The sequence below is a fragment of the Pochonia chlamydosporia genome, chromosome 2, assembly GCF_001653235.2.
Source record: "Pochonia chlamydosporia 170 chromosome 2, whole genome shotgun sequence".
Classification (NCBI taxonomy): domain Eukaryota; kingdom Fungi; phylum Ascomycota; class Sordariomycetes; order Hypocreales; family Clavicipitaceae; genus Pochonia; species Pochonia chlamydosporia.
The window spans coordinates 3,297,743-3,323,690 of NC_035791.1; the positions used below are offsets into that span (position 1 = coordinate 3,297,743).

General features: G+C 48.6%; 10 protein-coding genes across 10 annotated transcripts in view; 6 read left to right on the forward strand and 4 right to left on the reverse strand.

Moving 5' to 3' along the window:
* Positions 1-12, reverse strand: part of VFPPC_03099 (serine-type carboxypeptidase) — a gene marked incomplete at both ends in the record, with an annotated part of 1,639 nt that extends 1,627 nt beyond the window's left edge. The window contains one exon of the mRNA XM_022428310.1: positions 1-12. This exon is cut by the window's left edge and continues 195 nt beyond it. Within this exon, the coding sequence (XP_022284592.1) occupies positions 1-12 (12 nt within the window).
* A 2,990-nt stretch (positions 13-3,002) lies between these two features.
* VFPPC_03100 (proline-specific permease) lies at positions 3,003-4,774 on the reverse strand (the record flags this gene model as incomplete). Its single annotated transcript, XM_018282643.1, has 3 exons — positions 3,003-3,598; positions 3,651-4,095; positions 4,154-4,774. 3 exons carry the CDS (start codon positions 4,772-4,774, stop codon positions 3,003-3,005), a joined length of 1,662 nt encoding a protein of 553 aa, XP_018147197.1.
* A 2,048-nt stretch (positions 4,775-6,822) lies between these two features.
* VFPPC_03101 (cell wall galactomannoprotein Mp2/allergen F17-like protein) lies at positions 6,823-7,629 on the forward strand (the record flags this gene model as incomplete). Its single annotated transcript, XM_018282644.1, has 1 exon — positions 6,823-7,629. The coding sequence occupies one exon, from the start codon at positions 6,823-6,825 to the stop codon at positions 7,627-7,629; it is 807 nt and encodes a 268-aa protein (XP_018147198.1).
* Positions 7,630-8,820: 1,191 nt separating this feature from the next.
* VFPPC_03102 (het domain-containing protein) lies at positions 8,821-11,747 on the forward strand (the record flags this gene model as incomplete). Its single annotated transcript, XM_018282645.1, has 3 exons — positions 8,821-8,973; positions 9,546-9,942; positions 10,024-11,747. The coding sequence occupies 3 exons, from the start codon at positions 8,821-8,823 to the stop codon at positions 11,745-11,747; spliced, it is 2,274 nt and encodes a 757-aa protein (XP_018147199.1).
* Positions 11,748-12,696: 949 nt separating this feature from the next.
* On the forward strand, positions 12,697-14,941 carry VFPPC_03103 (fungal specific transcription factor; the record flags this gene model as incomplete). The annotated part of the gene is made up of 3 exons (XM_018282646.1): positions 12,697-12,740; positions 12,796-13,239; positions 13,294-14,941. 3 exons carry the CDS (start codon positions 12,697-12,699, stop codon positions 14,939-14,941), a joined length of 2,136 nt encoding a protein of 711 aa, XP_018147200.1.
* A 224-nt stretch (positions 14,942-15,165) lies between these two features.
* Positions 15,166-16,178, reverse strand: VFPPC_03104 (fumarylacetoacetate hydrolase; the record flags this gene model as incomplete). The annotated part of the gene is made up of 4 exons (XM_018282647.1): positions 15,166-15,367; positions 15,427-15,547; positions 15,592-15,937; positions 15,987-16,178. The coding sequence occupies 4 exons, from the start codon at positions 16,176-16,178 to the stop codon at positions 15,166-15,168; spliced, it is 861 nt and encodes a 286-aa protein (XP_018147201.1).
* Positions 16,179-16,744: 566 nt separating this feature from the next.
* Positions 16,745-17,889, reverse strand: VFPPC_13391 (glyoxalase/Bleomycin resistance protein/dihydroxybiphenyl dioxygenase; the record flags this gene model as incomplete). The annotated part of the gene is made up of 4 exons (XM_018291168.1): positions 16,745-16,851; positions 16,918-16,952; positions 17,007-17,154; positions 17,223-17,889. The coding sequence occupies 4 exons, from the start codon at positions 17,887-17,889 to the stop codon at positions 16,745-16,747; spliced, it is 957 nt and encodes a 318-aa protein (XP_018147202.1).
* Positions 17,890-18,281: 392 nt separating this feature from the next.
* On the forward strand, positions 18,282-20,376 carry VFPPC_03105 (FAD binding domain-containing protein; the record flags this gene model as incomplete). Its single annotated transcript, XM_018282648.1, has 5 exons — positions 18,282-18,369; positions 18,457-18,537; positions 18,615-18,760; positions 18,825-19,447; positions 19,539-20,376. 5 exons carry the CDS (start codon positions 18,282-18,284, stop codon positions 20,374-20,376), a joined length of 1,776 nt encoding a protein of 591 aa, XP_018147203.1.
* Positions 20,377-21,065: 689 nt separating this feature from the next.
* Positions 21,066-22,810, forward strand: VFPPC_03106 (cytochrome P450; the record flags this gene model as incomplete). Its single annotated transcript, XM_022428311.1, has 3 exons — positions 21,066-21,235; positions 21,324-21,685; positions 21,750-22,810. 3 exons carry the CDS (start codon positions 21,066-21,068, stop codon positions 22,808-22,810), a joined length of 1,593 nt encoding a protein of 530 aa, XP_022284593.1.
* A 992-nt stretch (positions 22,811-23,802) lies between these two features.
* On the forward strand, positions 23,803-25,636 carry VFPPC_03107 (cystathionine beta-lyase/cystathionine gamma-synthase; the record flags this gene model as incomplete). The annotated part of the gene is made up of 3 exons (XM_018282650.1): positions 23,803-23,985; positions 24,060-24,806; positions 24,902-25,636. 3 exons carry the CDS (start codon positions 23,803-23,805, stop codon positions 25,634-25,636), a joined length of 1,665 nt encoding a protein of 554 aa, XP_018147205.1.
* Positions 25,637-25,948: the final 312 nt, after the last annotated feature.

Below are 25,948 nucleotides of genomic sequence, written 5' to 3' on the forward strand. Positions count from 1 at the left end.
TGCCAGTTCCATTGACAATGTATTCTATGATTCATTCACGAATTAGTACTCGCGAGCGCCATGCGTTTCAACGGAGAGGCTCTGGACATACTTTTCGTCTTGTCATTCTGGAACTTCTTGGCAACCGGCCCGTCGCGAGTCCACTTGTCAAATGGAACTCCTGGGTGAGACCTGGCTTGCGGAGGAACGTTAATATTCCTTCCGTTCAAGTTCCGGAGACCCGGGCCGCCTTGGGCTGTAACGCCGGTCACCGAGGCGGCAATTGAAGCAACGAGTTCCCAACGCATGTTTCAACTGCTTATGCACCCAAAATCGAAGAGGATTCACTTGGCGATCGCCAAGCCCGGGAGGCGGAGATGGCGGCTGTCATTCTTCTTATACTGCTTGCGGCCGTGCTTGAAATCCTTGGTTCTGGGGTACAAGAGCCGACGAACAGGGCCATTTTGTGGACATCGTTATGGCGGCTGTGGGGGAGATTAGAGCAAAAGTTGGAGACTCGCATAGGACAGCTGGGTATCGTGGTAGGCAACCAGGCTTGCAATAGGTCCTTCGAATCATTATCTTCGAGCTTGACCATTCCGGGATGAGGAACTTCTGTAGTTTGTTCAACGAATGACTCTTGCTGGCCAGAGGTTCGGCAATGACCGATAAGTTTGAATGCTTCGTTACGTTGTTGTATCTCTGCGTGAGCGTTGAGTACTGCTACATATTCATAGAGCATACATTCAATACATCTTCATTCATTACTGATACACTTCAGGAATACGTCCAGAAACGAAACATTCGAGGTTTCCTACTCGAATACTACCCCTGGAAGGCAAGGACTCGCGTATTTCAGAGCAGCTAACTTTTAGCGTGAACTGGATCCGGATATCAGGACCAGCGATCATCCAGGATCAGTGGAGTAACCGCCGTCCTGGTGTTGTGATTCTTCAACACAGATCAGACGTATTGTATCACCAATAACGCGACTCTTTGTAATTGCTGAGATCGGGACAACTTGAATCTCCAATTTAGGCAGCCATTTCATTCTTCATTACTTTTGCAAATGGAAACAAGTAGTTTCCCCTCTCATATTCAATCTGGCACTGCCTTGGACCCCACAGAAAGCCGGACTCGGAATACGTCATGCCGCTTTGGCTTCCTAATTAGGCAGGTCGACATTCCTGTCATTCTGATTTCCTCCCTCTCTACACAACAAGAGTCAAAGCATGGACTTTGTGGCAGAAGATATTTTCCCCGTCATTCGGTAGGCACCATAGTAGAGTGTACGCGAATACATGCCAACACACGCCCGCACATCAGTGTACATAACTATACGCTACGCGGCACAGTTGTTCTCGAATTCGGTTGACTTCCCACATGCACGCAATACCACCCGACCGCCCGATTCTTCAATTTTATTTTTAGCTCTCTCTTTTAAGTGTAAATAAAGTGGCTGCTATTGGCAAGCATCTGTGGCAATCAAGACGGTGACATTGGTGACAATACTTTTCTGTAGGGTAGCTGCCTTTGATGGCGATTGATTCATTCTCTAGCATGGCGATGACTACAGGTGATTGCAATTTAGCCTTTATTGATTGATATGAGGTCAGATTTAAGCAGTTGATATTGTGCTGTGTAAATAAAGAAACGTAGATTTGTTCCGTCTCCTCGGCTATGATTTTGGGCTCGTCTGAGGCGAACTTGGTGGGAAGTCTACCTTCGTGCCAAGTGTTTACATTGGAAAGAACCGTCACCAATAGTTGGACCACGAGGAAGGTGTGGCACACTGTAAGACCGGTCTGCCATTGAGTGTTTTCTTAAAAACCTTTCAGTATGAATCCCATGCCACTCGCTCGGGGTGCATCCATTGCAAAATACACCAAGGCTCCTCTTGAATACAAATACACATGCTCAAGCAGCAGTGACCAAAGCAATTTCTCCATTCTTTCACTGCCCCAAACTCGTTGCCTCGCTAAATTAGATAGTATATCGCCAAGTTTTCGACAAAACGAAATACTGATACATGTTTGGCAAAGTAGCTAATTCTTCTTCGCAGCGCCTTGCTTTACGAACTCACATCAAGACCAACCTATTCTTGATTGGGCCGCGTGATCACTTCTAAACTTGAACTCCGACTCAACCTTTGCATTTTCTGATCCTGGTCGAGATTATCTCGAAGAACGCTAGAGACCTCGTCCTAAAAACGTCAAGCTCATCAATAACTGTGCTGTTTACCAACGAAATCCATTCTGGACAGACAGGACGAACCGGACTCATTTCTCTATAGACCAAGATGATAATATCTCTTTCATTTATCTATGTTGGGCATCATTGATTCGTCAGCCTGGGTTCATTGGGACCTGGAATTGTGGAGTACCGGACTTGACATTACATCCAAGATCTCGTGCCAGTCTTTAAAGTCCTCATCTGTAGTTAAAAACCGTCGTAGTTTCTCTTCATCGATGTATTGTATGGGAAGACACATAATAAGCGACGCCATGGCCGCAGAATGACCCTGCTCGGCTTGTTACACTGCCATGAAATGGGCAGATTATTACAATCGAAAAAAAGTGGTTTGAAGATAATGAAGTGGCAAGTTGTTTGTTCCCCGCACTAATGGACGTTTGTCGGCATAAATAACAGCGTGCCACAGTAAGGCTGATTTAACTAGGCAGCACCAATCACGACGGGGCGGTAAATTCCAGTCGTATTTGCACAGCATCATTATTTGTCGTTGCTGCTGGCTGACGTTGAATGATGTTTTATGGCATATGGTTTGCAGAGCTGTTCCTACGAGGAAAGGGTGAGACCTCACCAAAGGCACTCAGCTATCTCGTAGCATGCAACTGCGGTTCAAATAGACTATCGAGTCTTGCATCAACTCGTCTGTAACTCAGAAGCATCAGGTACTCAGCTATCTGGACGTATACAGCTGCGGATTGAAATGAGCTATCGAGTCTTACATCGCCTCGTCTGTAACTCAGAAACAACACCTCCAAAACTAACTATCACGGCCATCAACCCCATAAAATATTGAGCTTCCTCCATCCCTTTGCAGGTGGCTCAACCGGCTCCGGATTCCTATTCGCAACATCCAAGAATCCCCGGATAGGCATATCGTACAGGGACACCACCTTCGTCTTCCGCCAGAATTTGTACCCAAAATACAAAGCAAGAATGAGGGGAATGTTAAAGTAAGCTGACACAAAGCTCTGAGCACTCCAGTGGCCGTCTATAAAGACGTAGAATCCTCCCGTGATCAAGAGAACAGCAAATGATACCAGGGCAATCCACGCCGCGTAGGGCTGGAAAGGGCCTTTCCAAGGAAGCTCATCTCGACTAATTCCCTGCGCTTTGCAACCGTAATAGAAACGAAGATAGACAATCTCAATGTTGATCCAGTGAACGAATGAGGCCGCAGAAACAAGATCCTGTAGCCAGCCGAAAACGACTGATGCCGCAGACGAGAGAGTTAAATATCCCAGCACCAAGAGAGAGCCGACTGCAGCTACAGAAAGCCACGGAGTGCCAAACCGGTTGGTACGTTTGAAGAATTTGGGCGCATGTCCTTCGAGCGCAAGACCATAGAGAGTTCGTGTTCCCACAAGCATAGCTATGTAAGGTTAGTGATTGTACAATACTTTGGAGAATGTGAGCATATGTACCAGAGTTAGCTGCGCTCCATGCGCTTGTAACAACAACTGCGTTAATAATTGACGGTACGACTTTGATGCCAGCGTTCGTGGCAGCAATTGCGAATGGCGACGCACCAGCATCGCCTGAGCGTGCAGTCAACGCTGGATCAGCCGACGAGACGATGAGTCCAATACAAAATATGGTTAACACATAAAACACCATGATGCGCCAAAACACTCGCTTGGCAGCCTTGGGAATATTTTGCCGAGGGTTCTGCGTCTCTGCGCCAGCCACGGATATGTTTTCAACATTGGAGAAGGCATATGCCGCGCTGACGAGAACTCTCCAAAAGCCAACAAATTGACCCCAAGAGCCTGGAATACCAACGTATTGGACAAATGGGCCTGGGTCTCTCCAGAAGCGAAAACCAATCGGTTCGCCATGAGGTCCTGCACCAGCAGTGATGCAAATGGCCTGCAGCGGTGTTAGTCTCGATCATGTCGACGTCTAGTTACGGGAACGGTCGACGTACCATGATGTTGACGCCAATGATGAGTGCAATCTTCAGCATGGCGAACACAAATTCCAGCTCGCCATACACGCTAATGAGGAGCATGTTGGCGAAGATCAAAACTCCACCGAGAACAGTAATCCAAACTGCATGGTTGATGTGCGACCAATAGTCTATAATAACTGCACATGCAACCATTTCAGCTGGCAACAAAATGGAATTTGCATAGACGCTATTCCAACCTTGCGCGAAGGACAATGCCGGATCGACGAACCACTCTGCGTGACGAATGATGCCACCTGAGAGAGGAACAAGGGCACTGAGTTCGGCAACAGAAAAAACAACCGCGCATATGAGCATGCCCACGATTCCATAGGACAGAAGAATGCCCAGTGGCCCTCCGTTCGCGAGGGCCTTGCCAGTCGCTAAGAAGAGACCAGTGCCAATGGTTCCAGCTAGAGCTATCATCTGAATGTGACGCTGCTTCAGACCTTGTTTCGCGTGGGCGAGCTCTTCGAAGGCTCTGTGAACCTTGAGATCTTCGCCATCCTCGGATAGAACTGGCACATTTGTGACCGGCGGCGCGACATCTATTGACAGTTCGTGCCTGTTTCTCTCTGGGTCAGTTGCGTTGTTCTCCATAATTGGGTCGTACGCACGAAGTCTTGCCCGGACAACCGTACAGCCGAAGATTTGAGAGGATTCGACAAGACAAGATCAAAAGAAAGCAGACGCAAAACAGATACAGCCGAAATAGACAAACGAGCGAGGTATTGGACAGTGCCCTATATCGGAGCACTTGCGATGTGATCCCCCACGTTTGATGCCCACTTAGTTATCTTGCAGCTTATCAGGCTGAGTGGTGTCTCACTCAAAAGGAAATGATTTGCTGACCGCGATAATCGGAAAGGAGCCAACAAGTGCATGTTCTCCAGCCCTTGACTCTTTTTGACTTGGTTATTTTCTTTCTCGTCGGCTGCCAAACAGAGAGGGGTTGATGTTGTACATGGCGGAGTGGAGGCATCTCTCGTCAAACAATGCCCAGCCACGTAGCACCTGCAATGTCATCACAATATACCAATACAGGGCTGCTAACATATCCTGTCTCCTTGTGTGTATTGTTCAGTCGACACAGTTACAGTCTGCGGAAAACAAAAGATATGACCATGTTTAACACCACCGTACGACCTTTCTCGTCCGCGAAGGTGTGTTTCGACACCATATCCAACGGGCCAAGCCAGGAGACAGGCGAATGAAAGCCTCTTTAGGTCAGAAGCCCACACGCGCCAGTTTATCCGTCGGTTGTCGCCGAAGGGTTTGGTGGCATCTCTCGGGTACCTCAGCCATTCTGGTTTTGGCTTGGTTCCACTCCACAAGTTTCCAGTGGAACTGATGGGAAAGGGCAGATATGATTATGGGCGAGTAGAAGTGCGGAGGTATAATAGGAGGGCAAGGAACAGACGATCCACGAAATGCACCATCTTGCTGAAGATGTAGTATGTAATGATGTGTTGGTGTAGTTGGCTTTCGACAAGTGTAGAGGGAAGCCAAAACTACTCTATCAATCAAGATGTCGTTTGCACAAAAGAGCGTCTGACTTGCATGAGGTTGCATAAATGGCCAAACTGAACAGTTATATAATTATGTTGGTTGTTGGCTGTGCCCTGCAACTAAACTATTGAAGACAACCAACGGAATGTCGGGAACCGGCAACATGCCCTGCTCGCACTAGGCGTCCTTTCGCTTAAAATTGAAAGCCATAACTTGATGCTAAGGCCTAGATCGTGAAGACTCACATGTGCTGGGCGCGATCTGGGGATGCATTCATCGATCAAGTGAGACAGGTTGCACTTGAGCAACCTAACCCACGTGGGTTGCGAATACAACCCTCACGAACTCATGGGCCAGCATCACCCTGTATATATTGATCCAATGAGGTCGATTGACTTTGCATCATGACTTGGATTTGAACTCTCTTTTCAGTTAACAGCACTTCATCCTTGTATAGAAATGCTCTCAACGGAACAGCTCCTATTCTCGCATCCACTTTCATGTGTGCGCATGTGTGCCGAGGCGTTATAGCCTCCCCAGACTGAAACCGGGTGGAATAGGCCAACTTGACCAGGGCCTTGATCACTTCACCAAGTCAGCCCAACCGTATACATATGTAGATGCATCATACCCCCTCTTTCACCTAAGAGCTGAGCGCCACACCTGCAAGCATTCCCTGTTCCTTGCCGTTGCCCAAATGAGAAGAGAAGGGTGAAGAGTTACGTTGCCATACAAAACCCAGCGAGGCCGAGATCTTTATTAGATCGAGCACATGTCCCGAGTGGCGTCTTGGCATGATTGCGAAACACATAGCTGACGCCACAATCTGGAGTAGCTAGATATCCTGCAGGGGTCAGGAACCTCGACTTACACGACTCACCGACATCATCGTTGGCTTCGTTTAGATTTTGAACAACGGGGTAATGCTTTCATACGCCGAAGCTTCCGCCTAGGAAATCTTGCCAGAAAGCATGTGAGAAGGGATTGGACTATGTGTATCTCACGTATAAAATGGAGGCACTGGGTCTATGAGATTTGAAATTGAAACACTTGGAGTATCAGCATCAGTTTTTCCTTTTTGAGCATCTGCCAACGGCTTCTCCCAAGCAATCGTTTCAAGCCAATTTCAAAATTTCAGAATGAAGTTTCTCACTTTGACTTCTCTGGCCACCGGTGCCTTTGCCGGTGTCCTCGTCCAGCGCGACATTGCCACCATTCAGGCTGCCATGAATGCGGCTGGTACTGGCATCGTTACTCTGGATAACGCAGTCAAGGCCTTCACCGGCGACCCAACCCAAGTTTTGGCTTCTTCCAACGCCCTTATTCAGACTCTGAAGGATGGCAAGGCCAAGGTTGACCCTACCGAAGAGTTGTCCTTGACCGATGCTCTTGGCCTGCAGACCCCAGCACAGGATCTTCAGACCAAGGGAGCCGCTCTCTTGGCCGACCTTAAGGCTAAGAAGGATGCTATTGCTGCAAATGGCCTTTGTGAATCTACTTTCACCCAAGCCAGCGGAATCAACGCCGCATCCAAAGACCTGATCAACAGCGTTGTCTCCAAGGTCCCCGCCGCTGCCCAGGGCATTGCACAGGGAATTGTTGCTCCGTTGTTGCAGACATTGAACGACGCCCAGGATGCTTTTAGCCCTGCAAACTGCAAGGATACCGGCTCTCCTCCTACTTCTTCTGCTCCTCCTCCTGTTACCTCTACTCCTGCGCCTCCCACTTCTACTGAGGCTCCTCCTCCTACCTCTACTGTTCCTCCTCCCGTCACGACTACTGCTCCTCCTCCCGGAACTGACACTTGCCCTGCTGCTCAGACAGTCACTGTTACTGCTACTGATACCGCGGACTGCACTCCTATTGTTACCTGCACGAAGAAGCCTCCTGTCACGGTCACCACCACCAAGAAGTCTTGCCCAACTGGGTCCAAGCTGCCGTGGTAAGAAAGTGTTAGCGCTCTCTTAAGTGACGGCTAGAAGGCCTTTGGCATTGCAGCTTTCTTCTTTAATTTTGCGGTATGGTACTACCTCTGGCACGCCTCGGCCGGTGAGAGGGATGTTAAGACTTGTTGAAGTATCTTACTTTGATGTGTCTGCATCCTTGATTTGTTTCCTTTCTTCTATTCTTCTTGAGGGCTGGTTCTTAGACGGATTGGCTGTTAAAACATGCCTCAGCTATTTCAAGGGTAGACGTTCTGAATGCTGAGAGTATTTGTCAGAAGCAAAATTGTTCACTGTTATCATATTTGCATCACATTTTGTCAGTGGGCTGTGACAGAGAAATGTACCTACCTAGCAATTACTGTATTTAGCCTTGCAAAAATTATGTCTTTAAGACGTGAATTATTCATTTCATTCAAGCGAGTTCTTTGACTTTCTTCGTCGTAGCCCTGCACCTGGTGAACTGTTGTAGATTGTCTATTGGATTAAAGATTAGGGGTCAACCGTACATTTCGGGCTTGGTGAGATGGGGCGAATGCATCGGACTTGCCCGAGGAGAACGCAAGGTTAGACAAAGAACTTGGGTTGTGTTTTTTGTTTGACTTTTGGAAATTGATTGCAACAGTATAGTGTGCCGCGACGTAGTCCTATGTGCTCACGTACTTTTCGTCCACATGTCGTGTTTCCTTCACGAAGACGAACTCAGAGTCTCGCTTTATGTAAGTGCTGTTCATTGGAAAGAAACAAGATCAAAGAATGATCTTCGGGCCGTACAGCGCATTCACTATGACACAAACTGTTGAACAAAAAGACGCCGCATGCAAATGACTCTGTGAAAGGACAAAGAATATCCAGCAGCCTTGAGGAGGTCTTCCGCTGGACATGGTATGGCCATGATTGTTCTTGTACCGACCAAACTGAACTCTCTTATCGAATGTAAGTTCTTGCACTGAATTCGTGATATTTCACTTTCAACCGACTCCTTAGTGAAGGGGTGTTGCTGCCCAAGCTGAGTATATAAATCAACGCAGTTTCCTTGCATTTTTAATTCCACCCAAGCATACATACCTTCAGAAAGTATCCAAACCAAACCAAACTCCTTTATCGCCGGTATTTGCTAGCAGCCATCCTCCATCCTGTGCCACCTACTTCAACCATCGAGAACAGATATTCCCTGCCTCAACTCTGTACACAATGAAGAAGACTTTTAAGGAAGCGGCCAAAAAGATAGGAAAGGGGAAGTCGTCCAAAGAAGAATCCAGGCCGCTTCTCAAAGAGCAGCATGACGCCACGGCAAAAGAAGCGGCCGAGCTCAAGAAGAAGCAAGATCTAAAGCGTGCCTTGGAGGTACAAGAATCTGTCCACAAGTATCTTTTCGGATAGACGGCGCAAGCCGGAAGATCACTCACTCCATGGAGGGGTCCACCAAGCCCAAGTGAGTATTGTGGCCTCAAGTAGTTGGATATTCAAATAAAGGCTTTTTGCCCCAAATTTCTTCATCAGACAAGATTTTATTCATAGTGACTGGACAATGGTTGTCGTGAAAATTTCCTTAGTCGCGCTGCAATTTGTGAATAGCCTCACAGGCTGGGAACGTTACGCAGGCAACTCTGCAGCTGTGAGTATAAACAACACAGTAGAACACAGTTATATCCTCGACAACAGTTAAGTAATGGTTGCAGTAATTGCGAAATACGCACATATTGATGCATGTATGGCTCCGCCAAGCCGCCCCCGCAGGGTTAACCAATCTGATGCTCAACTCTTCAGCCGCACATACGAATTTCATCCTCCAAACTTGACTTCGTAATCAACCAACTTATTGCAGAATTTTGCTCCAATATAACTACGTCTTTCTCTCCCGTCTCCTATATGCTCTTTTTAACTAAAAACTATATGTCTGATCCAGTTTCTGCTAGCTGAACTGGCTGCCAAGTGCCATGAAGTTCCAATTGGATCCCATCCAAAATGGTGAAGCAAGACGGAGCTGTCCAACTTGCCACGGCTTAACTTTCAAGTCTAAAGAAGAAGCAGAGGCATCAAATTCACGAGTCCTTACAATCAACATTGCCCAAATCAGACAAGAATCACTAAAAGCAGCGCCCTGCGACACGTGTTGCCTCCTCTGGGAATCCATCTGCGCCATAACTGACGAAGACACACCCCATCCAGACATTTTGTATGAGCACATTCGATTTGATCCTGAAGAGCATGGAGACCAGTTAGGCAAAGGTCCGTTAGTAGGTCATTTGGTCTTGGACCCTATTGCTGGAGGCAGAAAACAACCATTGGAATTGCAGTTCTACACGACCAGCGGTGAGTTTCATGGAGACCGAAATCCCTCTGCGCTGCCGTAACCAAGTCTTGTCTAATGCCAAGAGTTTCCTGTCACCTTAGAGGATCCCCTGTCTCCATGGAAGACAATAGGGAACGGTATTCATATTTCGCCTTCTGGGCTGTCGCAGTCGTGTATCTCATTGATGCGTCAATGGATCAACTCATGCACCGCATCGCATGGCAAACACATCAACTGCAAGACGCTGCAAGTTCCCTTACTGCCTACCAGAGTTATTCACGTTGGTGACTTTAATACTCCGCCCAGGCTGCATCACGCAAGAGCCGGAGAGAAGAATCACTATGCCGCGCTTAGCCACTGTTGGGGAGGTCAAGTATCTATTACGGCCCTGACTTCGAATCTGGAGGAGTATGCTGTCCGCTTGCCCTCTCCCTTGCCACAGACCTTCCATGATGCAATTGCAGTCACGCGAGGACTCGGCCTCAAATACATCTGGATTGATTCCCTTTGCATTGTCCAAGACTCAGTTGAAGATTGGAGGGCAGAATCCTCAAAAATGGCCGAAGTGTATGCGAACGCATATGTCACCATCTCATCCGATGCAGCGAAGGACAGTTTTGCCGGGTTTCTTCAACCACCTTCCCGGCAAGTCCCACGTTGTAAGACCATTCGTTACCGATCACGCGCCAGTAACAGAAATGCTGCCGCAGGTAGACGAGTTGACGGAGAAGGGGTTATTCACGTTCGTTACCGAGGCTTCTTGGCCGAGGAGCTGCCCTTCCACTGTTGGAGTTCACCTGCCGAAACTTCGGGTCGCAGTAGGCTTTCGGAGAGAGCATGGGTGTTCCAAGAGCGACTCTTGTCTTCACGGACGATTCATTTCTCTGAACATGAGATGGCTTGGGAATGCCGGTCGCTCTGCGACTGTGAGTGCTCTGCCACGTCACTGAGGACTGTACGCACGACGAGCGTCATTAAACACTTCTTATATCCGCAAAAGTTCGATGCCACGGCTTTCAAGTCATCGTGGAGGAACGACATTATCCCAGCTTATTCTAGACTTAAACTCACCGTGGAATCAGACAAGCTGCCTGCTTTAGAAGGTCTTGCCTTAGCCGCTGGCACTTTGCGCCTAGGTGATCGCTACATTGTCGGGCTCTGGCAGAAAAGCCTAGTCCTCGACATGCTATGGTGCACCATTTACTCACGTTCTGCTAGGAGGCTCCTGGATACGCCTACCCCGACGTGGTCGTGGGCTTCTGTTGCGGGCTCCATTGGCTACAGGTTGATGGAACTCTCTGAGGAGGAGTGTAAGGCCACTGTTGAAAATATCATTTTTGACGGTGCTATCCCTAAGACTCTGGTTGTAAACTGTGTGGCCGTGCCGGTAACAGTACATCAACCCTGGCTGGAGAGCGGTAGTCAAGCACAGCCGTGTTTCGGTCCCAAGCATATTAGACTAGCCATCTATTGGGACTGCCGAGGCCGTGACCGGACCGAAGAAGAAAACACGGAGTATACATTCTTGGTTTTTGGTTCTCGATACACAGGCAATAATGAGCTGTGTCCATTTGGAATACTCACAACATCCTCCGAAAACGGTGGAGTGGTTCCGCGATTGCTCAGTAGGGTCGGGTTCATTGATGGTTATCGTCGCGCTGAACGACTAAGGCGATGGGATAGCTCTGGCTGGATTCCGAGTCTGGATGGCGAGAGTAATTCGGAATCTGATGGAGATGGAAATCGGGGCTCTCGAGAACAGCAACGTGAGGATTGGGTCCAGGAAATACTCAGTTCGACACTAGGCAGTGTCCACATAGTCTGAGTGACGGTGAATACGTCTGGGGGCTGCATGTGAATGTGAATGATGGATACGGTCAAAACAAGTGAGGAAACACAAAAAGTTCAGGTTTAGCATCGGACTGAACATTGTCATCTTCCTGCCGTCTTATTACAGGAGCTTTTGATTCCGGACCCGCGATCAATACCTAGATTCAAGTTTACCTTACTATCGATGATAATTTGAGTGATTTCAGAATACTAGCAGACACCTTGCCTTCAGGATTCATTGAGACACAAACTGCATCATCTTATTCATTGGGGACGAAGTCATCTCATGTCAAAGACTGCACCAAAATGACAGACGGACGAATTTCAACAGTAATGCGGGGTAGCCAATCATAGTTCGCCCGATACTCATTTTTGGAGAGTGGGGCGGCAGCAACCCCAGCAAACAGCTGCCAGCTGTTGACTCTTTTGTCCGAAATTCTTCCTCACAAATTGTAGAATGTTGACTTTTCCTTCAACGACTTGGTTCACGATCACGAAAGGACTCAATTTTCGTGTCTGAACAAAGAGAAGGCTGCGAGTATTCTTACCCGACATCAATTGCGTTTGCCACCGGAAAGCACAAAAGTTTGCTAGGACAACAATTATGCAAACGATGCAATCCCTGTGACGGGAGCTAGGTTTCTGTGCAACGCGCATCCGAAGGTTCCACAGCAATCAACGGGATTTGTACCACGTCACCCGCAAGAATGGAGCACGATGACCAACAGCTTTCTAGCTTGTCTTGTTATGCTTGCAAAAGGTATACATGACAATTATACAGCCATTTTGACCCATCTACTGACGTTGCTACCCATCGCAGGAGAAAAGTGAAGTGGTTGGTTCTATCTCGACCCTGCGACCTATCTACTCGAACTTTACTTATTTATCGTATTTAGTAATCGAGATCTACCTAGTTGCTCTCTTTGTGTAAAGCACGGAGGGTCATGCGAGTATCCAACGAGTTCGAAGCGACCTGGTCCCAAGCTCGGTGAGTTGGAATCGGACCTTCCAGAGACGTTGACTGACATTCATGTCACAGGCAGTACGCAAAAGAAGAGGCGAGGCGTCTCAATCGCCAGTCTCGTGTCCCCTTCAACTCACTCACCATCAGTAAATACAACAACGTCCGGCACGTTGGGTCGCTCTCCCGAGGTACAAAGAATCGATCCCGCTCTGAGAGCGACACGACAAGGCCATGATTTGCGATCCAGAGTTGCCCGCCGCGCGTCGGCATGGTCCGCCGATGGATCCCAAATACCGAGTCCAGACTCCATCTCCAGCTCAAGGAGAAGTGGTGCAAACCGTCAGCCCATGTCCCCCGCGCCTGACTTCTCCAGAATAATGTATCCCTCTCATGAGACTCAAACCCGGCCACAAACGCCGTCTCAGTCTCATGATAGTCCAGATCAACCTGTGGCGGTCTCAGGGATAACCGTAGACACAGTATGCAAGGGACTGAAGATATCAAGGAACGTGTACACATATCTGTAAGTATGGCCTGAGGTGCTTTTCTACCATATGCATGAGCTCACTGTCAACAGGATGAAGTCGTACTTTAGCAACATGACTTCCTTTACACTATTTAAACCGAATTCAATCGAGGCCAAGTTTGCCTTTATGAAATCCCCCATCGAAGCAGAAGCCTTGGTGGCGACAATATTCGCCTTCTCTGCAAGGTTTCACCCCAGCGACAAGCAACCTGGACGAGTTGTCGACTGCCCAACGCCTTCTTACTTTGCAAACATCGCGTCAAAGCAACTGCAGAGTGCCCTGGATCTATACGAAGATACAATCCCTCCATTTCACCTCTTACAGGCGGCTGTTCTGGATGCCTTTTACCACATCTCCAAGAGTGTGCGGTCTAGATCATGGAGATACCTAGGTCAAGCGATAAGGCTAGGCTACGACCTGAAGTTACATTTACTGGATATTCACTCAGAAAGAGACGCCGATGGCGAGAAAGAACAGCGTGATCTAGAGCGGTGGTCGCTGTTAGAAGAACGTCGCAGGGCTTGGTGGGCTCTATGGGAAATGGATGTCTTTGCAAGCACCATCCGCCGCCTGCCGTTGGCAATAGACTGGACTCAAAATTTCACCTATCTCCCTGTGCCAGACAAGTGCTGGTTTGAAGGAATCTATCAAGAAAGTTGCTTCTTGGCGCCGGATCCTTGTCAACGGTGGAAAAACATGGCCCAAGTCGTCAACACCAGTCCGAGGGCATGGTTCATTGTCATCAATTCCCTCATGCATGACGCACAGCTTCTCGTATACAACCCCTTACCAGTAGGGGACACATCATTCGAGTCCAAAAAGGATAGTCTGGCCATCATCGCCAATGCCCTCTATTGCACAGCTTCATCCCTACCCCCGGAGCTCATCTACGAAGGGCAAGCGTTGGACTTTCACACAAAAGCGTCACCACGAGACATCAACTGCCGCCAATTCCACTGCGACATATACTCCATTCATCTCATGACCCAACTGGTGCGCTTCATGATTGACCACCACATTGTATGTGCACAGGTAGCTGCTGCTGCTCGCGCACACGCCAACGACGAGGCCAGACCTAGCGACTCACCATCCTGGTCTAACTACATGAAGGCGGCAGAGAATATTGTCACCATTGTGAGAAACAGCTCACATGATCACATCAAATACGTCAACCCGTTCTTGACAAACACGTTGTGGTTTGCTGCAGCGTCGCAAATTGCCTGCAAGGTTGTTGGGCCGTCAAGTCGTGCTGAGACACTAGCTGCATCCAACTACGACTTGTTGGCACTGACTATACAGCGGTATATCTCTTTCTGGTGCAGTACTGATATCCTGAAGCCGAGGCTGGAAAGGATAGAGACTGCGCTGAAGAACTTGATGACGAAGGAGGGTCAAGATGCGACAACTGAGAATGCCTTTGACAGAGAGGACTCAGGTGTTGCGGGAGTGAATCACGGTGCAACCAGCCAGCAGTTGACGCAGACTCAGGTCAATAATCATTCGTTCGGTCAGCAGGGTTTTGTAGGACCAGGAGGGATGGCGATGGAGACGGTTCAGTCGCCGTTTCTGCCTTTGTTTCCGACGGGAAATGACCCTAATGCTTTGGCGCAGCAGGTTGTGTTTGATGACTTGGAGCACTTTTTGCCGTATGGCGTGGATGACCTGTGGGCGTCACAGAGGGTTTTATCTGCTTGGTGAGGATGATTGCGCTCACGAACATGGATGGTCAATGGAAAGGGAATGACCTCTTTCTATAAGATATCTAGTCATATACAGTAGGGAGTCAGGAGTATCTACCTAGCTAAGAGGGGCAGCATCGCGGACTACACCGCTGTATATCAAGGCATGTTGGTGTATGCTTTCAACCATGACAAACAATGTTGGTCACAAACCGGCGCTGTCTAAGTATTCTACCTCATGACCTACTCGTAATGCACCTTGTTGACGAGTGTCCCAATTTGCTCAATCTCAACTCTAATATCGTCGCCATGATTCAGCACAACCTTAGGGTTACGCATCGCCCCGATCCCTGGCCCAGTTCCCGTCATAATCACCGTCCCCTTTTCCAATGTCGTGCCCTGTGAAAGGAACGAGATGATCTGCGGGATGCTGAATATCATCTCCCTACACGAGCAACGAACGTCAGTACCTGTGCTAGAGTCACCAAATGTACGCCCACTCACTTTGTATTAGAGTCCTGCACCACGTTTCCATTGTGAATAGCCCTGATGCGCAGCTTGTGCGGATCGGAAATAGCAGACGGTGAAACGAGAACAGGACCAAGGGGACAAGATCCATCCAGACCTAACCACATTAGCGACACGCCAGGCTAGAGAAAAGACCCTTACCCTTCGAGAAAGACCATTGGCTATTCTTAAACTGCTGCGTCCTCGCACTAACGTCATTACTACTCGTATACCCCAAGACATAGCTCATAGCATCCTCCTCAGGAATATCCCGCCCAGATCTACTCAGCACAAACGACAGCTCCGCCTCATAGTCACTAGATCCATCCTGCGCCAAAGCAGGAACATTGATCTTCGCTGGATACGGTCCATTCAGCGCTGTGCGAGGCTTGATGAACAGCACTGGGACGTCGGGAATCGGCATGTTTGCCTCGGCCGCATGGTCGCGGTAGTTGAGGCCCATGCATCGAATGATGGGGACATCTTCAATGGACACGGGGGCGAGGAGCTACATGTTATTAGCTTTGAATTGAGGTGTGCGTGATGAGGAGACATACGCGCGAGACTGTCAGTGTCTTCTCGATGACTTGGCCGTCGAAGATGGAGCCTGTGATGAGCTTTGCGGCTATCTTTTTGCCTTCGAATGCTGAGAGGCCAATGTCTGGGTGTTCCTGGGGGTTGATTTGGCCGAGATGGATCTGGCCGTCTTCTTCGGCGATGAAGCGGATGAGATGTGTCCAGGGAGCCATTTTGTTGATTGATAAGGAATGTGTGAGACGTGATTGTGTGTGTGTAGAGAATATATGAAGTTGCATGAAGTGATGTGGTTGATGGATGGCGGGCCGATTTCGGTGGTCGGGGTTAAGAAGTGTGATTTGTCCGGACCAACTTTTGAGGTATTTCGATGCATATCCGGGCGGCAATAGTGACGGATGCTGCAAAGACATCATGTTACATAAGTGTGTTGTAAGCATTTGTAAAGATATCTGGTATGGTTTGAGGGGGTATGTTGTCTAGTTGCGGCTGGTATTCATTGCCGAGCTGTGGTGTCATTGGTAGGGGATTAACGACAGAATGCAGGATACTGACGAGATATTATCACTTGTTATCTGGCACGTGGATTTACATGGGCGAGTAGTGACTGACATAATCGTATGTCTCTTGAATTGTGAGCAACGAATTACGAATCACGGCACGCATTTACACTCTGTAGAAATATTGCGGTCAAAATGTATCAATTTATTCTACTGCACAAGCATGAGGTGCTACACCTCGAGAAACTATGGAAATGGCAGTGCCAATCTCGACTATTCTTTTACTCTAAAAAGGTGGAAGGCAGAGGCGGCCCCCAAATGTGCAAGTTATCAGGGCCGGCTTCCTCTCTACCGATGGGCGTAGTCTCGTCAACAAGGTCTCCATCCGCTGTGACGAACCGTTAGTTTTCATACCACTAGTGAAGATTTGTGTTAATTAATAACTGAGACGAACCGTAATGCTCCAAGATGAATTTGGACGTGTCAAACCTAGTGACCCAATCAGCCAAACGGAACAATCTGTAACAGGAACACTTGACGCACCAGTAGTCAAAGATTTGTGAGCCAAGAACGTGTCTTCCAACCCCCCAAACTAATTCGTAGCCCTTGTCTCGCAGCCACTGATGGCCCAGAGACTGCACATCAAAATCGTGCACCTCGAAGCTGGAGTGGTGTACATGAAACTTGGGACCTGGGTCCTGGGTTACCATTTGTGTTCTTTCCCTCTGGTGGCTCACATGGTCAAAAAGGGTGACAAACCTTCAAAAAAGAAAAAGGTGTGATGATCAACTTGAGTCATTCCACGATCCAAATGAAGAAACGTAGTAATGTCCTTGCCCGTGCTGTCGTGGATCAAGTCACTGGGTTTGAGGTTAAAACGAGTGGTGTAAAAGTTGAACGACTGCTCAAAATTGGTAACGCAACATCCAAAATGACCCAGCTTGTCCACCATGGCCGGTCCTGGTTTAAACCTCTGGGTCTTGTTCACCTCCCTGTGCTTTTCTTGGGGAAAGTTGTATTCCAATTGTGATGGTCGAGGCGAAACTTCCTTTGGAGTCTGACCATATACCAGATGAAATGGAAACCCGTCAACAGGATCATAAAAGGTAACTCTCTTCCCGCCACCTGGAGCATCGACATCATGAATGCTAGTTGCCTTGGGGAGCGTTTGTGACGCCAACTCTAAATCTGCAAGTGACTCGACGACAAACGCTGCACCCCCGAAAGAGTTGCTGTCGCTTTTAGTGGCACAATAGACGAATGGCTCAGAGCAAAGCCCGTTGTAGTAGATACAATCCTCTGTTTGTTTCGCCACTTGGAGACCGAAATCGAGCATGAATTGATGTGCCTTTTCGAGATCCGCATGATTATAGTATACATGCGCAATGCGCACGAGATTAATCTTTGGAATAGCCGCTGGCGACATGATAAAGACGTAATGCACTTGGTGTTTTTGTCGTTGAAAGTATTATGCACGATGGGGGTTGGGGTCGAACAGTTTGCTGGTTATCAGATTGTTTGTTGACGGTGTTTGTCACTTGATATTAATTGTCAATGAAATGGCCAAAGAAAGTGACGAGAAACATGGTCGGTCGAATTTCATGACATCCGAATGAATGAATGTTCGGTCGAACTTGCCCCAATACTTAAGTCACCGGCATTTGTTAGAGCCACAATGTGACCCCCACTCGGATTGTGTGACTGACAAGGGAAGGCGTAGATGAAGCTCTGGATGTGTTTAAAAAGGCAACGGCTGTGTATCAGAAGATCTGAAATTTGTTGTGAAGGAGAAGAGTCAACATCTGATTGAATGTGAATATGACGGGCACCATTGTGAAGACGGACCTCCTCATTGTTGGCGCTGGGCCGGCGGGAGCATCTCTTGCTTGCTTCCTCTCGTCGCATGGTAAGTGAAGCATCCATGAAGCATCCATGTCGACAAAATATATGCAACTTCATGTCAACGTTACTTAACTGACGGACTGTGTAACAGGGCTTCGTGGAATCATGATATCAGCTGCACCTGGTACAGCAGAGACACCCAGAGCTCACATTACCAACATGGCTGCGCTAGGTACGTTCAATGTTGGTTGGATTTGGTTGTCCCGTTTCGGGTTGGTCAATTCAAGTGTAATGACTTACAAATTTCAGAATGCCTCCGTGACATTGGATTGGATAAAGACTGTATCGCAGCGGCTTCTCATGGAGACAATATGCAACATACAATTTGGTGTCACTCCATGGCTGGTCCGGAGTATGCCAGAACGTATTCATGGGGCCATGACCCTTGTCGCAAGGTCTGCAAGATTACATCCATGGCCATTTAATTCAGGATCTCCAACGACTTCTAACAAGTTGTAGGGTGATTATGAAACTGCAAGTCCTTGTTCGCATGTCGACATCCCGCAAACAGATCTTGAACCAATTCTCGTCCGCCGAGCGACTCACGGTGGCTGGTCGGTGCGATTCAACACCACATTACTCAAACTTAGTCGACCCGCGGACGATGAAACCATTTGTCAAGTCCAAGATAACTTGACCGGACAAGTATATCGCATACAATCGCGCTTTGTATTCGGCTGTGACGGAGCAAGAAGCCAGGTTGTGAGAGAGATAGCCATTCCCCTCATCAAGAAGCCTGGCCAAGGTCTAGCCGTCAATGTACTGGTCAAGGCAGACATGTCCCACCTTGTCAAGCATCGTAAAGGGAATCTGCATTGGGTTTTCCGACCTGAGAAAGAGTATCCACCTTGGGGTTGGATGACTTGTCTCCGCATGGTCAAGCCGTGGACTGAATGGATGTTTATTTTCTTGCCACATCCATCCGAGGACATGACGGGTCCGGCCATGAATGCCACAGAGGAAGAGTACATTGCCAAAGTGAAGGAAATAATCGGAGATGATTCAGTCGTGCCGGAAATTTTGAACGTGAGCAAGTGGTGGATCAATGAGATTGTTGCAGAGTATTACTCAGATGGTAACATGTAAGTTACACAACATCCCCCCCCCCCCCCCCCAATTCCCCAGGATGTATCTCTATCCTAGTCTCGGCACAAAGTCTCATTGGACTTGCAGATTCTGTCTCGGAGATGCTGTCCACCGGCACCCACCATTCAATGGCTTGGGCTCCAATACATGCATTCAGGATGCCTTCAACCTGGCGTGGAAGATAGCGTACGCAGTGTCTGGCAAAGCAGGACCAGCACTGCTAAAGACATACAGCGTGGAAAGACAGCCAGTTGGCGTTGATGTAATTACGAGAGCCAACGAGGGACTCCGGGATCACTCCCCATGGATGAAGGCGATGGGCATGCTGGAGCCAAATCTGCAGGACCGCCTTGCCATTCAGGCCGAGTTCAACGACCAAGGCGAAAAGGGCCGACAAAGACGCCGGGATTTTACGCAGGCCATCAAGCGAACAGTAAAAGAGTTTCACGGTCTCGGCGTAGAGATGAACCAGCTCTACTCTTCATCCGCCATTTGTCGGGAAGAAGACTCCCCGTCCACTCTCGTTGGCAAATGTGACGTAGAGAGATATTGTGTCACCACCCTTCCAGGCAGCCGGTTACCACACTCCTGGCTCAACTCGCGCATTCCAGGGCCAAAGGTGTCTACCGTCGATTTAGCAGGACACGGCCGCTTTTGTTTATTCACTGGTCCAGGAGGACAAGCATGGAAAGACGCCGCCGCGTCCGTGTCTAATACTCTTGGGATCCCTATCAATAGTTACTCGATTGGCTGGAGTCAGGATTACGAGGATGTATATTGTGAGTGGGAAAGCAAGAGGCAGGTGGAAGAGGATGGGTGTCTGCTGGTTCGTCCAGATCGATTTGTCGCTTGGAGGTGCAGCTCCATGATCCCTGATTGTGCGAGCAGGCTGGAAGCAGTCGTCAAGTCTATTCTATCACTTTAATCAGATGAACGTCCTTTCTCCGTAATAGAATTCAGCATCACTGATATCTTGGTATTACTAGGGCAATTAGTTTAATGAGAATCACTTAGCGAATAGTCAAAAATGGGAACCACATCGTAGTCTATTCATTGTACCATTTGCACGTGCAAGGTAATGGTGGTAACATTGACACCCAAAATTACCTTTTGCATCCCAACGTACATTAATCTGCCCACTTCTGCAATGTTGATTCAGCTCAGAGAAATCGACCCCAATAAATCGATATGCAAAGAGAGATGGACAACGAAATTCGACCGACAACGCCACGTTTCACACACTTCCCCGCAGAGATGCCGGCAAACAAGGACGGTCAACAACTGAAACTGGGCATCGGTCCAATTCAAATGAATGGATGTGGAGAGATGCAGATTGTGGCAGATTAGACATATCCGTCGTCAGGTATACCCCGACATATCAGAGTATGTATTGGTACAACCCCGATATCAGTGTAACCACACCCACTAGCCCTTGGCCCAACCTTGAAAGTTCGTCCGACCTTTGTAAAGAAATGTCCTGTCGCCTTTTGCGAACTGCCGTCAGGCTTTCGGTCCAACCAGAGACATTCGATTTATAAGAGAGGGAGCGCCTCGTAACCTTTCTAATCAAGAAACTTGAACCCGTGTCTGAATCCAAAGACAACCCCCAAGATGATGACACTAAGCGTTGTTGGATTATTCGCAGTACTGCTGATTGTATATCTCATCATATCAGTGGGAAGACGAGACTCCAAACTCCCACCAGGTTCGTGGACCAAAGAAACTGTATTGAATGCGTATGCTGACCATCTAGGGCCACCAACACTCCCCATTATTGGAAACTTGCATCAAATTCCAACAAAACGTACTCATTTAAAGTAAGTCGAACACAATCCGAAACGCAACCTCCCATACAACTAACATGCTTCTCAGATTCGCAGAATGGGCAAAGGAATATGGCGAGATTTTCTCCCTCAAACTCGGCCCCGCGACCAGCATCGTCCTCACATCACCACGCCTCGTCAAGCAACTTGTAGATAAGAAGTCAAGCATATACAGTCACCGACCTGACTCTTACGTCGGTTACGACATCATATCACAGGGAGACCATCTACTGCTTATGCAATACTCGGACCAATGGCGAACATGTCGCAAGCTAGTCCATCAGTTCTTCATGGAGAGCATGGTCCTCAAGACCCATCTCGCTGTTGTGGATGCAGAAGCTGTCCAGCTGGTGAGAGACCTGATTGTTCAACCCCAAGACCATATGGCACATCCAAAAAGATTCAGCAACAGCATCATCATGAGTCTCGGTAAGTTCTCAATTCCTCAGAATCAACAACTCACTAATGTATAAAGTGTATGGATCGAGAACACCCGATATCAACACCACGCACATGAAGAAGCTCTACGCCCTGATGGAGATCTGGTCCAAGGTGATGGAACCTGGAAACGCTCCGCCCGTAGACGTCTTCCCCTTCCTCAAGTATCTCCCCGAGAAACTGTTCGGAAACTGGCGTTCTCGCGCTCAAAACGTGAGCAAGGAAATGAACAGCTTGTATGACGAATGGCTCAACCGTGTAGTGGACAGACGCTCAACACTAGGTTCACGAAATTGTTTCCTTGACCGCGTTCTCGACCAAGAAGACAGTGGAAAGCTCTCCCTGAATCGACATGCAGTGTACTTTCTGTGTGGTACACTCATGGAAGGCGGTTCAGACACTACGAGCTCAATCATCGTTGCCTTTATCCACGCCATGACAAAATGGCCGAGCGTGATGAAGAAAGCTCAAGCGGAGATTGATGCCGTCATAGGTGAGGATAGATCACCAACGTGGGAGGACTACGCACAGCTTCCATATGTCGCGGCTTGCGTCAAAGAAACTATGCGCTGGCGTCCAGTCGTGCCTCTCGGGTTTGCACATCTCGTCAGCGAGGACGACACAATCGATGGTATGACGATCCCCAAGGGCAGTCAGATCTTCGTCAATGCCTTTGGGATGCAGCATGATTCACAGCGGTTCCCTGACCCAGATACATTCAATCCAGATCGCTATGCTGGTGTTACGCAGCTTGCGTCCGAACTCGCGAATGGCGACTGGGAGAAGCGCGATCATTATGGCTATGGAAGCGGGAGGAGATTATGCCCGGGTATTCATTTGGCGGAACGGAGCTTGTTCCTTGCTTTTGCAAAGATACTCTGGGCGTTGAATATCGGGCCTGGTGTTGACTCGGCGAATGAGGTTATAAAGCCGGATGTTAGCAACGAAACAGCGTATAGTTCTGGGTTCTTGGTATGTGCTGAGAAGTATCCTTGCAGAATCACCCCCAGATCTCAGACTCGTAAGGAGACTATCGTCAGGGAGTTTGACAAGGCTACGAGAGAGGTGTTTGTAGAGTTTAGCAATGTCAAGGTTTGAGGTGGTTGCGTGATATTATGTCATGTTTAAGATACATCTCTTTTGCAAGTATCTGGTGCTGGAGATGATCTGTCGTCGGATAGGTACTCAGGCATTGGAAATGATTGAGTTGCCTTGCGTGATACATTTGTGGCCGAAACCTGTGATATAATATCTATACGGACTTCTAACTCCATGCTTGTGCCAGAATTTTTCGCCAGCTGAAATCAGTCAATGACATTACGCTAGGCGGTAATGACTTAGAATAAGTGACCACAGCCATGGCTGCTCGGTAGTTCCCTCATCATGAAGCTGAAAAGGTGTCGCAAAATATTGGCGCCTCATCAAAGCCCAACCTTAGCCCTACGCTTCCCACACACCATCAACCCCTAGTCCAACTAGCCCCCAAGCCAAAAGGAAACATTGAGCCCAAAGTAGTGAGCTTTCAAAACGGAAAATGCAGCATCAACAACCACTACCGACCCACTGGTCCAATTCAAGCCACTGGAGGGTCCAGACGACGCCGCTTCTTAACCAGCCATGAATTCGATCCGAGTACTTACAGCCTTACAGGGTCATTTCAATTTGGTAGAGACATAGATAGCTAAACGTGGCGAACCCAAGATGAGTTGACTGTTACCCTCACGTCAGCATTGGCCCATTGTCAGAACGGTAAACAACGCCACACATCGCCCGGACAAAATATGACCAAGACCAATACCTAAGTAGCTAGTTGTTCATGCGGGGGGACCGCCCAATAAGTGACACGGAATGGTCTGGTGTCAGCTTGGAAGCATTGTGACACGGGTTGCGACGTGGCGTGGTTGTTTGAATGGCACAGCCCACAACGGCGGTATTCCGAGTTGGAGAGAGCGGGGATGACAGGATAGGACATGCAAGATGTATAAGTAAGACAGGAGGAGGAGTCTCTAGATGATCCTGCAAGCTTCACATACTACTCAAGACCATTTCACAAGAACCCCCCTCAAAGAGACCCTCATCAACAATACACCATGGTTGTTCTCAAGACACAATCGGAATGGGGCCATGCACCACCTCCCCAAACGCCATACAGCATCATTAGCAATCTACCTGGATGGGACATGTTGAAGGGCGTTCGTGATGGTGACATGAGCCCGCTGGCCAGAGTCGTGCATATTTATCCTCGACTCTCACCAACTCATTTTGCACGCACCGTGAGTAACCCTTCGACTTCTCTTTGTTTCTCATGACATGACACTCTAAACACTACTAACGATGACATTCACAGCTTGCCGGAGGAGTCGCCCAGGCAGTTGGGCATGAAGGCAAAGGCTGCATGATATATCTTGACCCCATCATGTGGAAGTACACCGCCGGCCATGTATCCCACGCACTGCGCAAGGATGCCCTCATTTCACCCGACAAGTTAACCTTCAAGGTAGTTGATGTTGGTGGTCACCGCCTCTACGCCGTCCTCTTTGAGCCGCAGTATACGAAATCCCTGATGCTGAGCTGGGGTACGCCTGGCATCGGCATTTCCATCCGTGGCGCAGAGCAACTCGTAGAAAAGATGGACACCATGGTTGAAGTGCCATTTGAGAATCAGGATTCCCCTCCCGCGCCGACCTGGACGCCAGAGGGTCCTGCTCATGAAGCTCTTAAAGAGCGAATTGTGGGATTTCTTCGACACGGCGCAATTGACCTCGACAAGGTGAAGTGCCAAACCAAGGATGTTTTTCTGTACCCAACAGGCATGGCGGCTGTCTTTTGTGCAAAGAACTTGCTGCAGGAATATCGCCCGGGCTTAGTTAACGTTGAGTTGGGCATTGTCTTCCACAACACGCACGAGCTGCTGCATGAGGAAAGTCCCGGGGGGTGGAAGCACGTTCCCAAGGTTGACAAGGAAGCAATCGACGGCTTGGAGGAATGGCTTGAGAAGCAAAAGAGCGAGGGAGGAGGCGCAACGTTTGTCATTGTTGAGTTTCCGGGAAATCCGACTCTTGATACCCCCGATTTGCCCCGTCTGATGAAGCTTGTAAGTTGCTCGAGATTGGGAATACCCATTACCAGACATTTGATTCCGCGTATACGGTAAGCGACAAACAGGCTAACCGCGTTATTTTCTTATAGTCTGAAAAATACGGCTTCGTCTTCATCGTTGATGATACCCTCGGATCATTCAGCAACGTCGACGTCCTCGCCCAGTGCGATATGCTTCTCACCTCTCTCACCAAATCCTTCAGCGGAAAGTCAGACGTCCTCGGTGGTTCTATCGTGTTGAACCCCCTTTCTCCCCATTACGCCCAGCTATCCAAGCGATTTACTGAGTCTCACCGCAACCAACTCTTCGCTGTCGATGCCGGTGTTCTTCTGTCCAACTCCGACGACTACTATGAGCGCAGTGTTCGCCTCAATGCCAATGGCAAGGCTATTGCCGATTTCCTGCATAAGAGCATTGGCCAGCCTGATTCACCTGTTGTTAACGTCCAATACCCAAGTCTGTTGCCAAGCAAGCCCAACTACGATGCCTTCATGAGACGCAGCACACCCGAGGTTCCTAGTCCAGGATATGGATGCCTCCTGACTGTCGAGTTTGACAGCGTAGAGACAACCAAGGCTTTTTATGAGCGCTGTGGCTTTTACCCGTCTCCCCATCTTGGCGGCCATGTTACCATCATGCTTGCGTATAATATGTTCATGTTTGGCAAGGACAAGGACGAAGCTGCGGCACTTCGACCGTGTGGCATCAAGGAGGAGAGTATTCGGATATCAGCAGGGTTGGAAGATGCGAAGGATTTGCTGGATACGCTTCAGGATGCGTTGGATGCGGCGATAGAGGTGAAGAAGGCAAGAAAGGAGAACTAGGCTTGTGGGTTGGAAGTTGGTCGAGCCGACAACTTTGGTTTCGACTCATTGCAATCGGCCTCCTTGGCTTCAAATAGCGTTACGAGCGAACAATAGAGGCCTTTACTGGCGGGATGGCGCAAATTACGTTGCCTCCACGAAAGGCGATTCTGACGTGCCTGGAAAATGATCAAGTCTCATCCCCACTGTTGCAGCTAACATTTATATTGACTACTAAACCGTCTTACTCGATTCATTCTAGTACCTCGTTCTTCTTGGGCACTCATACTACCACTTCTGTGACGGTCAAAAGGTCTCGCCAGTAGCTACACA